The sequence below is a fragment of the Amblyomma americanum genome, chromosome 1, assembly GCF_052857255.1.
Source record: "Amblyomma americanum isolate KBUSLIRL-KWMA chromosome 1, ASM5285725v1, whole genome shotgun sequence".
In the NCBI taxonomy this organism is placed as follows: Eukaryota; Metazoa; Arthropoda; class Arachnida; order Ixodida; family Ixodidae; genus Amblyomma; species Amblyomma americanum.
Window position 1 is genome coordinate 372367517 of NC_135497.1, and position 17062 is coordinate 372384578.

At 45.8% G+C, this 17062-nt stretch overlaps 2 protein-coding genes across 3 annotated transcripts in view; both read left to right on the forward strand.

Moving 5' to 3' along the window:
- The window catches only part of LOC144115657 (zinc metalloproteinase nas-14-like), a 139481-nt gene that overhangs the window by 77503 nt on the left and 44916 nt on the right, over positions 1–17062 (forward strand). The window contains exon 7 of one of the 2 annotated variants that reach the window (XM_077650101.1): positions 14603–15344. The exons of the other annotated variant lie outside the window; for it this stretch is intronic. Within the exon in view, the coding sequence (XP_077506227.1) occupies positions 14603–14904 (302 nt within the window). The 3' untranslated portion in view covers positions 14905–15344. Of the gene's footprint in view, positions 1–14602; positions 15345–17062 lie in introns of those variants that run through there. 2 annotated transcript variants of the gene reach the window in all.
- LOC144101189 (uncharacterized) lies at positions 1944–6225 on the forward strand. Its single transcript, XM_077634260.1, has 2 exons — positions 1944–3389; positions 3989–6225. Exons 1-2 carry the CDS (start codon positions 3215–3217, stop codon positions 4411–4413), a joined length of 600 nt encoding a protein of 199 aa, XP_077490386.1. The 5' UTR covers positions 1944–3214; the 3' UTR covers positions 4414–6225.

A 17062-nucleotide genomic window follows, 5' to 3' on the forward strand; every position in this document is an offset into this window, starting at 1 on the left:
CAAACTGCGCCGTTCAGCGGCGAGATAACGTAAGTAATTCACCGTTTGTATAGCTACTCTGGTTAAAACAGACTCACCAAGTTGGCAAAACAGTGTAATTTGGGTGCAACTAAGAACACGCCATGGCTACACAACAGGCAAAAAAAGTCACGTTCTGTCAACAAGATCGAAGTATTTCGACGTTTAAAATAATGTATATATAATTTTCAACCATATCTATAACCTCTATATAGAGCAATATTAAGTAGACAGCGCATGAAAGAACAGAATAGTACAAGAAAAAATATATCGATGCTTCATACAGCAGATAACGCACTGATCAAACAACCATCAGCTAATTTCAGAGCAGCGAATAAAGCGTTCTAAAGAGAAAAAAAGTGAAATTCCTGCCAGTATGCACGCTGTTCATTGGAGGCTGATTTTCCTGAGTTCATGGCACTCTTGTTTAAAGCTTTAAGAATCTTTTTTTTTACATACGACCGATGTTCAGTGGTGACTTTCGAAATGTGTTGATATCCTTGCTCAGGATATGAAGACATGCATGGTATAAAGCAGATGAACGTCGCGTGAGTACTGGTGCGACTTTACCTTCCTTCATATTTTTCTTCACAAAAGTTGGTATGATGATTTTACATTGTGGCAACTCCTTCCACGAGCCGCGCCTTGCCACTATATTTTGTGATGTTGTATGCAAGGCGCTGCTTTTGATTATTTTGTAATAACTTTGTCGCTAAGACAAAAGACACGAGGTCATTCTTCCTGTTTGGTTCTAAATATGAGCCGGATTGCGTCCTGCACGCCAGGAACCCAGCAGGAGGTTTTGTTTCTAGTCATATAACTCGCGTCATGTTTCTTTTTCTGGCTCTAAGATCGTTGTCTTCTTAGATGAAGTGTAAAAGCTACAATATTATGTATGTACATAAACAAGAATAAGGAAATACACACTAACCAATCTTAAGCCGACTCGTCTTTAATTCTTCTGTATACACCTGTGAGAGAAGGAAATGCTTTCCTGCACATGCATCCACAGCAACTCCCGCAATAAAGAAAAGATATTTTTTCACCTTCTAAAACACTAAAATTGGTTGCCAGAGGTTGTCAGGACGCCTTTCGGCAATAAAAAAAAGCAGTCCTACCTCGTCAATCTTGGCTAGTCAAACAGTGCAAGCTGACATTTACCTAACACCGGCCAAACGGAGCTACCGACGTAAGCCCGACCTGTTTGGCCGAACGTGGCCAACGTGGCCGACTGAACTACTGGACTTCTTGAAAATATACCTGCGCTCAAAAGACACGGACTGAAAGATAAAGACACACACACACACAGCGCTGGGCTTACAACTGAATTTTTTATTCGGGAAACACTGCTCTTTATACACATCAGCAGCTGATAAAAATGGAAGATGGTAACACCCGGATGATAAAAAATCGACAAACTGTCTCGTCACATGTCCAGTCCTACCTTCCCTTTTGCAAAAATGCCTTTTCCTTTTACTTCTACTGCCCAACCATTCGGCCTAACCCCCGTATTCACAAACAACCCTCCACTCGACGCTGCGCCTCCACTCCTGGGAGTGGAGGAGAGCGCTCATCCTCGGCCCGAGGAGCAGTCGCGCTTCTTGAACACACCTCGAACATTCCTCCATCGAGGAGCTGGCCGAGTAGCCCTCCTCCACTCCAGTGCTTTCGAGGAGAAGAAAGAAACTGCCGATGACGAGAGTATTGGAACATTTATGCAAATAAAACACCACCTATTTGGTAATATAGAAGTAATTTGTCTATTTTAGTGGTAAACTGCAAGGTAAAAACAATAAAAATGCATATTTTTTGTTTTCCCATAAAAAAACGTGTACTTTCAGAAGAAATAACCAGTTTTCTTTACCTGTCTGGCAACCACAGCAGTCGCTGCTGTCCGGCGCGGCATTTTTGTTACGGTCCCTCTTTCGTTTCTCCGCTTGCTCGCCGCGTGTTCTCGTCCGTTTGCTGTGCTCCTGACTCGCTTCTTGCAGCTTTGTTGCAGTGTCTGTGCTTGCGCGTGTTCGACTGTTCGTGTGTGCACGTGTTTTTGTGTCTGCCCTTCTTTTTCCTTTTGGTTGCACAATGTCCGATCTCGACATTTCGGACTTCAGCACGACACCATCGGCATCCGCTTCGGACGCAACCCAGCGCGCCAAGAAACGACCCGCCTGTCCGCGATTCATCTTCACCGTAGATGTACGCCACGTGTTTAGGAACATTATGGCGAAGTATCGCGACGTTATAGAAAACAAACGAACGGACAATACCACTAAAAAGGCAAAGGATGAAGCCTGGTCTCAACTTTGCGATGATTACAATAGCTTGGCCGGCACACGCACTGTGTGTGTAGCACAGCTACGAAAACTGTGGGATAATATGAAGTCCCGGTGGAAAAAGAAGAAGTCTGAAGAAACGAGGGAAATCTTTCGGACAGGTGAGCGAAACAGTTTTACATTCAAAAACTGTCCCATACATTTTCCTGCATGTTCGCACGTTTCATCTTCTGACATCATTTTAATCCTAACAATTTGGCATTATTTATTAATGCGAAAAAATTATATGGTTACTTCGCATCAGCAAAACGTGTCCGCGAATTCTGTGTGCACGGTTATGTCGTTCTGTGGAGATAAATATGCAAAAGTTTGAGTTAGGCAGTGCGCGAGTAGATCTTGAAGTGGGAAACGTTTGGTTGATGAATTGTAATTAGTTAATTAAATTGAAATAATGAAATAAAAATTGCTGTGTTTGAAGCAGGTTTTGTGTGACCGATTCGATGAAAAACGATGTAAATGCACGACAAGGCTTACTTAGTATAAAAAACAAATTTAAAAAATGAAAAACAAGCAACTACAAAATAAATTAAATGAAATAAGAAGTTTCCAACTAAAAAAAGGAACAGAGGGAGCAAGAGAAAAAGGGAAGGCTTTCGCATTTCCGTCCTTAAGCATAAATGCAATCTTTTTTCTTATTGTGAATTTTTGTGAAAAATTGTTAAAAATCTGCGTACTACTTTTGAGCAAAACATTACTGGTGGTACTCTACTGGTTAGCGATTTTGTTTGTTTTTCCTTTTCAAGCTTTGCGTGCTGCGCACAGAATGCACTTCACCTCAGTGTGTTTCACTGCGCAGATTGTGCTGTAGGAAATGCACAATTAAGAATTTTGGTGCAGGTGGCGGTACCCTTGAATGCCGGCCAATGAGTCCCGCAACAGAACTGGTTGGTGCAGTCGCCGACCATATGGCAACCAGACTGCCAAATCCCTTTGACAGCGACGGGGCCCATGTCACCGAGGCAGTGCTGTCCCTGCCACCTGTTGCATTATTGGAGGCGATGGTAAATGACAACGAACCAAGCCAAGACGACTTTTCCAGTAAGTAAGGCTGCCCTCTTTAAATACTAGTTACAACTGTCACGGTTAGTTTTCCTCGTGCATGAAGTCCAAAGCCTGGGCTGAGAAAGACGTTGTTGGGGAGGGCTATGGATTAATTTCAACTGCAAGGGATTTTTTAACGCCCGCTTACATGCCGCATTACACGGGCGTTTACACAGCTCCTCGCACCTATCGACATGTGGGCGCAGCATCCCAGATTCAATTCGCAACTGGTGCTCGGCTATCGAGCGGCACTGCAGCAAACACTAGTTATTTTCTGCTCGTGGTATGTGCACGTGCTCAAGCAGGTGGGCCACATATTTATCAGGACTTCTTGGCGGGCTCGTACTGGGTCCATTTTTCGCCATGTCACATATATGTTGAGAAGTTTGTTTTTAGATGTCTACACTAGTCGCGACCATGTAAAGCATTTGTTTTTGGTTCCCTGTTCTGGTCTGAATAGCCTCTGTTTATGGTCTTATTTGTTCTTTGCATGTCATATCACAGTAGTATGTATGTAAGCATAAGAGCCCACCAACTTTGTTACAGCATTGCAGAGTTCTCATGAAGGTATTGTATGTGTGTGCATGTTTTTGCAGGCGAGGTTCCTGCACCCACATCAATGCAGGCAGCACCGTCACCATGGCTGAACAGCCGACCACTAACTGACGAGGCACTTCCTGTTCAGGAAGAGTGCCTCAGTGCAGGCAGACCAACAGTGCTCGTGCCTGTCGTGCCGTCGTGCCAGAGTGTGTCTGAGGACATCACACCAGCACAAATTGCTCGCACGAGGGCAGGTGGCCCCCGAGTTGCTGCGGTGGAGCGGACACTGGCTCCTGAAGTAGCAGCCAGAATTAAGGCTATTGAAGCTGAGGACCGGCGGAAGGAAGAGTTACACCAACTCGACCTACAACTCCGCAGGAGCCAGCTGGCCGAGCAGCGGCTCAAAAACAAAATGCAGCGCAAGCTGCTTTCTCTGGATTTCGAAATCAAAAAGCGGCAGTTAGAAGCACTGAAGCGCTAAATAGAGAAATAAAATTAACTTGTACATATTTGTCTCGGAACACTTCTGTGTACAATTACCAACACTGTCGTCATTTTGATGCAGTCGTACAGTATTTGCATGTTCCTTCAGTTTCTTAAAAACAATGTTCTTTATTTAACACACTTGCACATGTATAAACAGTATAAGGAAATATAATATGGAAAGGATCAAGCAGTAAAATAAGGAAGTAGCCTAAAAGCAGCCAAAAGAAATCTTTCGTTGGCAGAAATTGGAAGGTGCCATAATAGTTCACGAGGAAAGTGACAAAATACCAGTTGTGAAGGGTGTCACGCAGGGAGACGCGTTCTCTCCAGTACTATTCGTCACGTGCTTCCAGGATATTTTCAGAGAACTCGAGAGGAAACAACTGAGGATGAAATTGAATGCGAATGCCTTAATAATCTCAGATTTTCTAAAAATATTTCACTGCTAAGTAGCTGAGAACAAACTTCCAAACATGGTCGAAGACAAGCAAAGCAAAGGAAGCAGAACGGTGGGAGTAAAAATGCATATTGAGATCTTCAGTAATGTTAACACTCAGAACGGAACAGCCGACAAGAGGCAGTAAAGCATTAAAGTTGTAAGGTAAACGCACCTATTTAGAGCATAGTGACCACAGATCTGCACCACATGTGTAAACTAACTAGGAGGATAAGAATGATGGTGCAGCACATTTGCCAGGCACTCTCCAGCCATGAATGGCAGTTTACTAGTATTCCTCAACAGCCATATCTTGTCGGGCAAAGCCTATAACCTATGGGGCAGATATAGTGCAGCGAACTATGGAAAGGAAAATGATAGAAGTAGCGGTTAAAGTGCAGAATGAATGAGGGAATAAACGTGAGTTGGTAATGTCCAAGCTGGAATCAAGAAGAAATGGGCATGGGCAGGGAATGTAATGTGAATTCAAGATAAATGTTGGGCCATTGGTAACGGAATGAATCCCAAAAGAAGGTAAGCATAGCAGAAGGCGGCAGAAAGTATGGTGGGCTGATGAGATTAGGAATTCTGCAAGAACAAGGTGGCCGCAGCTGGCACAGCACAGGGTTAATTGGAAAGATACAGGAGAGGCCTGCGTCCTCCCATGGACGAGGTTCAGCTGATGATGACATTATATGCTATAAGAGAACCCAGTTCAAAGAAATAGACAAAAACACTGCAAATGCCATAAAAATAGCGGTTCTTTAACACTAGAAAAGTATCGTGTACATTTTCGGAGAAGGTAATTGGGACATTTAACGGAACGATCTGGCTATAAGCCCCACCCGAACACGAGAGCCATTCACTGTGTCGGCAGAAAGCTGCGGTGGCACATGAAGCTGCTGTGGTTGTACCCTGGGCTGTGGCTGCTGGATAACGGGGAGGGCCACAGCAGGTGGCTCCGGGTCCTTCCGTAGAACGGCGAGATTGTGAAGGGCGCCGCAAGCAGTTATTATAACTGCTGAGCGCTCAGGGCGGTTCTGGAGGCCCATGTCTAGGCATGGGAAGCGGCGCTTCCAAACTCCAAAAGCCCTCTCCAGACTATTTCTCGTTTTGATGTGGGCCGCCTGATACCTGCGTGAAAGACGAGCAGTTCGAAGTAAAAATTTGTATAGATGTGCTAAATTGAAGAGCACAGCAGTCTGCGCATTACTTTCTCAGTGGCCCCTCTGCAGCTAATAATAAAGCTGTAATTACATTTGCACGCCTCGGAAAGTAGCAAGACAGCTTCAGGGGCGTTGTCCGTCAACTGGTGGCAAATGTATACTAAATCTGAATTTTTATTTCTTGTTGAATTTGAATGAAAAAATAGGAAAAGCATGGAAAAATTATGTGTTTCAGTAACAAATAAAAATGAAGATTCCACTCTTTGATGTAAAGTGTTTACGGAGCAGTACAGCAACAAAAGGAGATGACATTCGTACATTTGTGCTGCCTTCAATCAAAGAAATTATGTTGCTACGTTCCCTCTTGTACTTACCTGCCCTCTGGGGTATTTGGCGGGTTGGCATCTGCCAGAGGTGTCATTAAAAATGGCATGCAGGGATAACCTGCGTCTCCCAGCAGCAACCCGGGAACTCGCTTTGATTCGTAGAGGACCCGTGCACGGCTGTTGTCGAAAATCCTGCTGTCATGAACTGATCCAGGCCAGCCGACGACCAAGTCATAAAATTCAAGCCTTGGCCCTGTGATTGCCTGAGGATAAAATATTATGTCTCTTTCGTGAAAATATTCTCAGGAATTGAAAATAAATTTTTGTGCCTACATGTCAGATCACTCTACTCTTCAGCAATTAATATATATTCATAAAGCTTAGGTTCTATGTTTTACAGGAAACAAGAGCCAGAAAAATTAGCACTTTCATTGAAATGGTGCAAGTTGTTTACTTTCAATGCGAGTGAAAATTTGGTGCATCATGTAACAGGAACGCTAGGTAACATTCATGGTATTTATTTATTTTTACTCTCGGGGTCATACAGGCATTTGAAAAGGGTGCAGGAAGAATGAAATGCAAAACAAGCAATGCGAAAAACAAATTATTGCTCCTATATATACAATGTTAGCTAAGAAATAGTAAATTCATTAGATGTGCTGGTGTTTATACAACGCAAGGCAAATATTGAGGCATAACAAAAATATTGTACAAAAAATACCTTCATCACTGATGAATTGATAGCAGTCGCTTTGGACGTAAAAGGGGTTTGCGTATACGTACACGCAATAATTAAACCGAACCCTCCAATCTTGAAAAGTGATGCAGTGCAGGTTCAGCACGCCAAGAGATCGATCCTTTTTTTTTGGTCAATATTTACATGAACATTATTTGAAGAAGACAGCTAAGATGGGCAATGCGAAGAAAAGTGGCCCTCAAGTTTGTTCTATATCAACGCGCGTTAGTACAAATTAATGCCACCTAGAACGCGATAAAGTATTGCAAAAAGAAAAATGGGCTCACCTGCACATTGATCGAAAAGTAGCCTTTCCGGTTGCGGTATACCTCTCCGAGCTGCCCGCCAGGAGACTTGATTCTAAAGTGGGTGCAGTCTATGCACCCAGTCACCCCAGGGAAACGGCCAAGGCGGTAGAAGTCTCTCGTGTCCGCTTGAAACTCGGCCGCAGTAGCGGGGAACTTAACACTTCGAGGGAACATATGTGCCGCGATCAGCGTGGATACTCGTTCCACTGCACGGCACACCGTCGGTTGCGAAACATTTACCAAGTCACCGGTGACGACTTGGAACGTTCCACTTCCATAAAATCGAAGTGCAATGGCCAGCTGAAGCATCGGTGGTAGCGGGTGACCGCGATTGCTGACGCTTTCTTCCATGGGCAGGCACTTCAGGAGCTCTCGCACGGTGTCCTTCGAAAACCGGTACCGGGATAGGAACTCCCCATCGCTGAAATGCTCGAGCGGGTTTATTCTGTCCCGTAACGCCCGTCGTGGCACAACTGCAGCTTCGCTATCGTCGGCGCCGTCGTGGAACAGTTCGTCCACACGTAGCACACGTTCGGCGAACTCGGCGAGCGAGCCGGCAGCCATCTCAACACGGTTGAGGGGGGACGCTTCGGTCGAGGAGGCGTTCAAGGTAGCAGCAGCGCCACCTCGAGATTTCGGAGGAAAGCGTGGAGGAGTTCCTCCGTTCGAGGGCCGGTAGGAGTGGAGGAGGGTTTAAGAAGCACGAAACGGGCTTCGAGGAGCAACTCGAGTGAAATTTCAAGTGGAGGTCTGTTTAAGAATACGGGGGTAAGTCGTGCCGAGTGCCTTACGTTGGCCAGCCGTTATCCTACCGTTGGCTAATGATTTGCTGGTATCCCTGGTATTACTGACGACTGTTAACGACGAAAGGAAGCCAGTCTATTAAAACAACTTCCAGAATATAAACTTGAGCGACGTCATGTCGCGCGATCATGCTTCTTTCAAGACCGCGGTGTCACAACACAGCACTACGATATCACATTTTCTTCTCCCCCCCCCCCCCAAGTCTAGGTCTGAATCAGTCCGATTGCTTGCGCGAACCAGTGCCTCTGCAAAGCAATGGTTCTTGCTCTGATGCTTACCTGCCTTGGGCTTGGCTGCGGTGACAGATCCGCACAAGTAGAGGTTGGCACTGCGTCATCCACTGGAGGTGGTTGAAGAGCGGCCGGGTCCGTTCTTCTGCTGGCAGTCCAGTTGATTGTGCGCCCTCACTGAGTAGAGGACTACTGAACGGTGACCGTCCAATCGGTGCGTCGGTTGCGAATGGCCGTTCTGAGGCTGAGCAGGGTCAGCATGCTGTGGCCGCAGATGGTCAGCGTGTGTGAACCGAAGATGCCCGTGCTCTTCCGCATTGTACGTCAATGCACTCAAAACTTCGCGAACCACACTTTCCTCTCAAGAGGCATGTTCTCTGCGCACCGTCTTCACGTACACACGATCACCCTCGCAAAACACGCTGAGCTCCACACGACACATCACGCTTCTCTTTCACGTCAACTTGCTATTCCTGCAGGTCACCGACAAAGCTGGATTTTAGCAAAGAAAGACTCGTGTGTGGTTGATGCTTTAGGACAACAGCGCTGGAATTCGCCCCGTCGCACTGCTTGGTGTATTTCTGTAGGCGGGAAAAAATACTATTAATTACGCACCTGAAGCAAACACATGCGAGTGACATCATGTTCAATGCTCTGCTTTAACAGCGCTCGTTTTACCGTCGCAACGGTGCGCTCAACAACGCCATTGGACGCGGGGTGATACTTCAGGTACGGGCATGCTTCACACCGTTGCTCGCCAAGAAGTCTGAGAACTATGCATACGTGAAGTGCACGCAGTTGTCATTGAGTAACACGTCAGGTAGTTCGTGGGCCGCAAGACATTCCTTAGTCTACCAATTTTCTTTATGTAGACGTTTATGACATCGCCAAACTTCCCCTCATTTAGAAAAGGATCGAAATAAAATTAAAAAAACATGCTACAATTGTTACAAGCAAAATCAACGTGCACTCGCACCCAACACCTCGATGGATAGCTCCGCGGATAAAACGCCACGGCTTAAGCGGCTGGCTAACTGCATGACAGATTTTGCACTTGCGCACATACATCTCAATAGCTTGAGCCATTCCAGGCTGCCATACAAAGCTTCTGGCTAGAAATTTCACGCGAGTAATGCATGGATGTTCGTCATGAAGCAAAGTCAACATGCCTTCCTGCAATTGGTCTAGTATTACGACTCAAGTGCCCCCTGTTACACAACGTTGCTCAAGTGGAAACTTGAAACGGCACACGTGATCTGCCTTTTTTCTTTAGGCTTGGTCAACTATTCTGTATTTATTCACATACGACTAAAAGTTAGATTCCGCTTTGTGGTCTTTGCAGCATTAGCAGCATTTAACGGCACACATTCGAACACTGACTGGAATTGTTTTGCGTATATCAGTAACCTTCTCAGCGTGCGATTTGTAACCTGGACAGTGCGTCCGCTACTTCCAGCCTCTTGCCTTAGCAATATTAAAGCCGATATTTGTAGGCAGCAATCATAATGGCCAAATGCTGCATGCGCATTGCGGCTAAAGTAGGTGTTGGCTTGTCCTGGCCAAGGATTTCCAGCAATGGCTGATGGTCGGTGTAAATTGTAAATTTCCTGCCATATAAGTGTCGATGGAACTCCTTGAATCCAAAAACCAAAGCCAGAGCTTCGCGCCCGTATTGCGGGGACTTCTTTTCTGCAGCTGTCAATAGACAGTAGAGAGTTATAGCACATCGTTACCGTGTTTACGTTACCGTTTACCGGGCCCGGCAAGCGACGTCTGCGCATGCGCCGCCACTTTCCGCTCCGCAAGCACTTTACGGAATCTCTTTTAGCGTTGCGGAGAGTTAGCGTTCGCTCGTAAACAAACATAGCGGCGCCCTGCACGGCCGTTTCGGACCAAATACGGGACCGCCGCCAAGTTCTACGGCGTTATTTCTCGCTATACATGAAGGCATTCGCTTTTACTTTGCAAACTCTCACTGATACGTTGAGGTTTGAGTAACAACTAGGCCATGTTTTTGAGATTATTTGCCGATATTTGAGCACTTATGCAGACTTTATGTCGTGTACATAGCCAAATAGCAACGACTACACTGAAGCTCTTCAGTTTTGTGCCCAATTTAACATTTTTTCAATATTTTCATAATTTTTTTCCTTGAAAAATAAAACGGATAATTTTCTTACTATATTCATCAGTAATTGCAGAAAATAAAAAGTTTTCTCCTGCCATGAGTTGGCGCACTTTAACTTACTGCCACTAGATGGCGCCACTGTGTTTACATCCAAACACACAAAGAAGCGACGATGCGGCACGGCAAACAAGTGTCGCAGTTGTGCTTTTTTACAGCGCTCGCAACGCAACGTGCGCTGTGTATGCAACCTTACTTAGGTCTATGTAGTGAAATTGTCTACTGGCGAGAGTATGGAAATGTTTCTAGCTTCACGAGCACATTTGAAAAGCCGCTGAGTCGGCTGTTAGCTAAAGCGTAGTCGGTACGTCTTTATATGCAGAGAAAAAGATTATTAAAGTGTAGCATCTCACTTCATAGAAAGGATTGCAATGCATCCGTATTTTTTTTTTCATTAAAAGCTGTGCATCTGCCATCAACATCACTCGTTTTACCCTTACGGTAACTTGTTACGCGAGAGACGGTGTGCTTTTTTTAAAAGTCTTCTGCGTGCGCCGCGCTAACCGGAAAGTCAGGCGTCCGGTAACACGGTAACGTAAACACGGTAACGATATGCTATAACTCTCTAGTTTTAGCTGTGCGTACGCAACGGCTTAGCGTACGCAAGGAGTTTGCAGGGAAAGTAGTGCGCATGCGCAGAACGCAAGCGCAAGCCCTGCGTCTAGTGTGCGTATAAGCTAGCCAGCGGACTTTGCGTTGCGGCGCTTGCTTGGCTTGCGTCCGTTAACGTTGACAAGATGGCGGCACCCTGCTCGTCCGCTTCGGAATAAATACATGTCACCGCTGGATTCTCTCACGCAATATCTCGCTCAAATGGCAGCGGTTCGCTTTTATTTCGCCTACTCTTGCCCACACATAGCAGTATAAGCGATAACTAGCACCTGTTTTTCAGATAATTTGGCGATTTTCAAGCTCCCTAGCCTAACTAAATGCAGTGTGTTTTCCTCGTAGCAACGGCACCTGGCGAAGTAGTTTTCTAGCTTTTAGTCAGTTCTTGCATTTTCTTTAGTTTGCATAGTTTTTCTTGGAACAAAAGAAGGCTCCCAATGCACTCACCCTAGTTATCAGTAATCACGGATGAAATTTTCTTCAACCGAGCTTTGATGTGCTTTGACGTCTTGTCACTAGATGGCGCTACTTTTTACGCGTGCGCGTGAGGGACGCTACGGCACGGCCAGCTAAAACTATATATCGGAGTGGTCAGCGTAACGTACGCAGCGCCGTAGCGCTTTGCGTACGCAAGCACTTGTGCACGCACAGCTAAAACTGTCTAATGTTCGAAAGGCAAAGGCTATGGGACGTTCGTCTGCTGTCTCATGAAAAATACGATGCAGCGTCGCAAAACATGCCCATAGGCTGACTCCCGTTATAGAAGGTCAACACTTTTTTCGTGCGGCACGCGGGGGGTGGCTTGGCACACCACTGCGAAAGGAACGGTCTGCACGGAAATAACCAGTTGGAACAGCCAGCACTTTCGTCGAGAGCCTGATTGTCGACTGGCCCAGTACGTGCCCAAAGACACGACAGCATCGAAATAAGTATAGTGGGAGTGCCGACTGAGCGAAGTGACTAGAGAAGCAACGGTTAATGGGTATTGCCGACAATGGCTTTTTACGGGAAGATAGCAGATTTTTAATGCTAAAACTCTGAATTTTGAATCCTGCGAGGAACGTTTTCACTGTTGGCGCGAACGACATCGCGGAGGAGAAAAAAAGTGCGTTTTTGATGGTTGTGAGTTAGAAAGCTTACAAGGTGGTGAAGAGCCAGAGTGTCCTGAAAACGCCAGCTTAACAGACGTATGCTGATGTAAAACGGTTGCTTCCAAGTTAATACTGTCTTAAAAGCTCTTTGATGGCCGAACGCTGCCAGTTTAATCGCCGAATTGCAACTAGAGCATGAAAGTGTTGAAGAGTTTATGGTTGAATTGAAACACTTGGCCAGGAAGTGTGTTATTCGCGAACTTTTACCGGATGGGTTACAAGACAGCCTTATTCCAAGCTTGCAAAACGAGAAAAGTCAGTTCGCGTTGCTCACTGCCGAGGACTGAACGTTTAAAGGGGCGTGCAAAATTGCATTGGACGATGAGCTGGTAGCAAAAGACGCCGCGCAAATGCAAAAGAGAGAAACTAACCTATTGTTGCATGCCCAGCAGACTAAGAGCAAGGAAGGCTGCAAGGAACGAATATTGCGAAGTCGAATTCTGACCAATGCCGTGGGCAGCGTCTTATGAAAGATGTAGCAAGAAGCACGCATCACCAATACTGGCGCAAAAAATTTTAATTGACATAAGTGACTAAAAATTAATCACTTGCAGAAAATGTGCCCGAAGGCAAAACACCTGAATACCGTGGAAGGTAACGATGAAGAAGAAGGAGAGCTAGACGGGTATCTCAGACTTGACGCGGTCAAGTTATGATGTGAATATTGAAGTGGAAGGCAAGCCATTCAACATGAAGATTGACACTGGCGTGGCTGTTACAATTTTTCCACAGAGCGTGCATAATTCCGTCTCTCCGCATGTGAAGTGTGTGCCCACTAGCATATCGAAGAGCAGTTACACGGAACAACAGTTGTCTTTGAAAGGCGCATCGGAATATACAGTCCCGAACGACCTGACAACGCGCCATGCGATCACGGCTTTTTCAAGACGCGATGACGTCACAACACAGCGTCGCGCTATCACAATCCCGCAGCTGCTTGCCAACATTCATTGTAGTTCTTGCACCCGTTATGTTTAGGCACCTAAGTCATGCGCTAACGCTAATACTACACGCATTTTTTCATTCGCTATTACTTTCATTCACTATTACTACACGCATTCTCTGGTGTATAAATAGCTATGCCGCTGCGCTTCGAAATAGAGTCACAAGAAGGAGGCGTTCACGGATACCTGCATGGTAAGCGACTGAAGCACGAAATGTAATAAGGTTTTTACGTTAAAACAAAGCGTCCCCAGCTGCAATTCATCGCCAACTGGGTAAAGTTTTCGGAGCGAGTGTAATGTCACAAAACAGGTATGGTTTTGGGGCCAGTAAATTCATAACGGCGCAACAGATGTGCGAGAAGAGCAAACGTCAGTGCGGCCAAGCCCATGCACCTAATTGATAACGCGTGCCGTGTCGAAGGATTTATTCCAGCCGATCGTCGCATTCACATGAGGCAGACTGCACTCAAACTCAGCGTCTCCATTTTCAGTGTTTATCATCAGAATCCACTGGGCTACCGGAAGACGTGCTCTCGCTGGGTACTACGGCAACTCTCAGAAGAGGATGCGGCAAAAAATGGGATCGTCTCTCGAGCACTTAGCGGTATCAACTTAATGCGTTATCAGCCGAAGGGTGTCCAATTTCTGCACCATATCGTTGCAGGGTGTATATGATATGTCACATGAGACGAACAAAGCATCAATATCATGAAGACTTATGCTACAATGTTTTGGGGGACGCAGGGTGTGTTTCTAGTTGATTTTCTCACCCATGGAGAGACTGAATGCTGCGAGTTACTGTGCCGTGCACGTCGGAACGGCTGTAGAAGGCGATTCGAAGGAAATGACCGGGATTACTTTTTAAGCGCCATCGTACGATCATTTCGGAGCGGCTTCCGCCAGTCCCGCTTAGCGAGCGTGCCGCCCGTTTTCGGCCGCCAGACGGACGTGAAGCCTTTTTCACATGCAAGCGAACCGATCGCGAATTCCACCGCCGCAGTGAATACACTCTCTCACAAGCGGCGGAGGAAGCTCAAGAGGCTGGAGCGGCGAGGTTCGGGCAAGTTGAAAATTTTCGCGGCGGCCACGCGGCAGCACCGCATATCAACCAAAGACGGCCCGGCGTTGTTACGCGAGTTTGTACGCCGCACGTGCGAAGTTTAGTATACAAAAGAGAGTGTATAAAGTGCGGCTTAGTGCTTTAAACGCAAGAATTATATTTATTTATTTAAACTGTGAAAAGAAATGACAAAATAATGCTTATATATTGCGCTTTTTTGTGTTTGCAGGCCACCAAAACCGGTTGCAAGCGCATATCTTTTGCCAGCAACATTGGTTTTCGCAGCGGTGGGAAACGCGCAGCGGCGCTGCATGTGAAACGAAAGCACGGGAACCGCTTCCCAGCTCCGCGCCGCTGTACGTTCTGTTCGCCAATTTCCTTGCATGTGAGCCGCCCTTGAGGCGGAAAGGTGTTGTACAATCACTTTGGCGCTTGCGAGCGAGGCGGATGGTCCCAGCATGCCGATTGGCGCGCCCGCCACTCCCTGATTGGGCGGCTCGGCGCGCCCGGCCAATAGCCTTCTCCGGCTGATGGCAACCTAGCCGGCGCGAGCACATCGTCACGTGGTACTTTTTTTCGTTCCTCGGCCACCTGCACCTAGGCTGAGCCTCGGCAGCGCCATGGCGTGCGTGTTGAAGTTCTTGCTGTTGTCGGCGGCTCTCGTTAGCTACCAGATGAGTAGCTCTTATGTAGAGATTTTGCGTGGTTACATGACCAAAACAAACAGGGCGAACTGGCAATTAGTCGCAAAATTCTTCGCTGCCGACGCAATCATCTAGCTGCAGTGTAGTTATGATGTCATCAGAGAGAATCCCAACAAACACAAAACCTCTTCAAAATCTTCCAGAAATATCCTATCAGGCGATTTTGAATGTCCCCAGGAGGTGCTCAGTTTTCCCGAAGACATCCAAAAAACGTCCCCACAACTAGCCATGTCCAAGAAGTTGTGCATCTCAGCTACAGCCCCAAAAGGTGAATGTTACACTCTAAAAAAAGAGTGTGAGTTAGTCTTTTTCGGGGGTAAACCACTTGTCGCTGAGCTAGCACCTTTAGCAGGGTAATATTACGCTATTTGCTCCAGAATAAAGTTTTAGTCCACGACAAGCAGTATAAACGTTACACTCCCTCTAGCGTAAAGGTACACCTTGAAAGGCAGTGTAAGCTTTTGCTGCCCAAGACTATAGTTACATCTTTTCAGAAATACTATGTTTTAGTCCACGACTAACAGTGTAAACGTTACACTCTCTCTAGTGTAACGTTATGTCTTGAACGGCAGTGTAAGTTTATGCTGCCCAAGAATATAGTTACACCTATGCAGGAAGAATATATTTTAGTCTGAAGGGGTTAACTCCTACTCTCACAGCAGTGTAAATTTATGCCATCAATACCAGTGCAACGTGAGGCTGTCTAGGAGTATTGATACATTTTGAGAATGTGTATGTTTTATTCCAGACAACATAACTTACTTCCACAGCAGCATAAAGCTGTGCTGCTATGGGTTAATATTTCTCCAAAATGCAGTGGCTGGACTTGTAATCATGCAGAGTAGTGGTGCAATGTGTACACAAGAAACAGGCATGTATAATGTGCAGTAGTTGCGTGTTTTGGTTTAGGCGCAGTGCAATAACAGAACAAGATTTTTCACAACTGAAAAGAAAACATACCCCAAATGGCCTTTATTTTAAATAAGGTTACAGCCAAACTGCTCACAAGTCCACCTATAGCAGGAGAGACCTGAGCAGCAGATAAAAATACACACGTACTTAATACACTTAGGCAACACCTAAAGAGGCATAGGACAAGAGATTTTGTAATACAGTAATTTAAATGAAGTTTTTCAGTTACAAAATTCATAAAACCATCTGTGCTCCAGTCTTTACATGAAAGCAAGAATGAAATAAACCGACGCAAAAGAAATTTAGTTCTCACAATTCCTTGTTTCCTGAAAAAGTAAGGCAGATAGGTCCATGTGCCACAATATTGTGTCAAATTAAGGTTCCGTCACAAAATGGCATCAAACGCTATAAGTAGGTGAAAACCATTTCATGCTCTGATGCTACTACATGTGTGCACCAATAACTTAACTAGGGCTATATAATGTAGGAATGGCACTGCCTCCAGAAGAGTATTTTCCGATGCCTCTATATACCATAACCTCCTTGCAATGCTACATAGAATTTAATCATTTTAGATGACAGTTAAAGGGGGCTTCCTGCATTGCAAATAGAATTTGGTGCGTGAGCATGTGTGCCAGGAAGACTCAAAAGTGACATGAGTTCCATCAGAGCATGCTACAGTCAGAAACCACTCAAGAACAAATCAGCAGATGTCTCTCAAAAAAGGCCTTTCAACCAATGGCACGGACTGGTTCTTCTGATGTCACGCTTAGTCTGATTAAGCCCTGGTTTATCCCGCTTCATCTGCCACCCCATAGCGATGTTACACTAGCAGGTCTAAAGAGATTAACCAGCACGTTGTGAGAATCGATCGAAGCCATTGGTTGGAGGGCATTCTTTAACGGGCATTTGCCGCCTCGTTCTCGGGTTATATCCAACTAGAGGCTGAAAAAAAGAAAGTAGTTACGAGCCAGATCACATGATAAATCAGCATCAGATGGCAATCAGCGGCCTTATTTTGGTGCGCTTGCCACACTAAAGAACATCTCCATATGCCTGGGCCGCCATCAGCA

Excerpts from the sequence above, each read along its gene's own strand:
- LOC144101189 (XM_077634260.1), top strand. The coding sequence starts at position 3,215 with ATGAGTCCCGCAACAGAACTGGTTGGTGCAGTCGCCGACCATATGGCA. Across the intron at positions 3,390-3,988 it reads AAGCCAAGACGACTTTTCCA|GCGAGGTTCCTGCACCCACA; the intron begins GTAAGTAAGGCT and ends ATGTTTTTGCAG.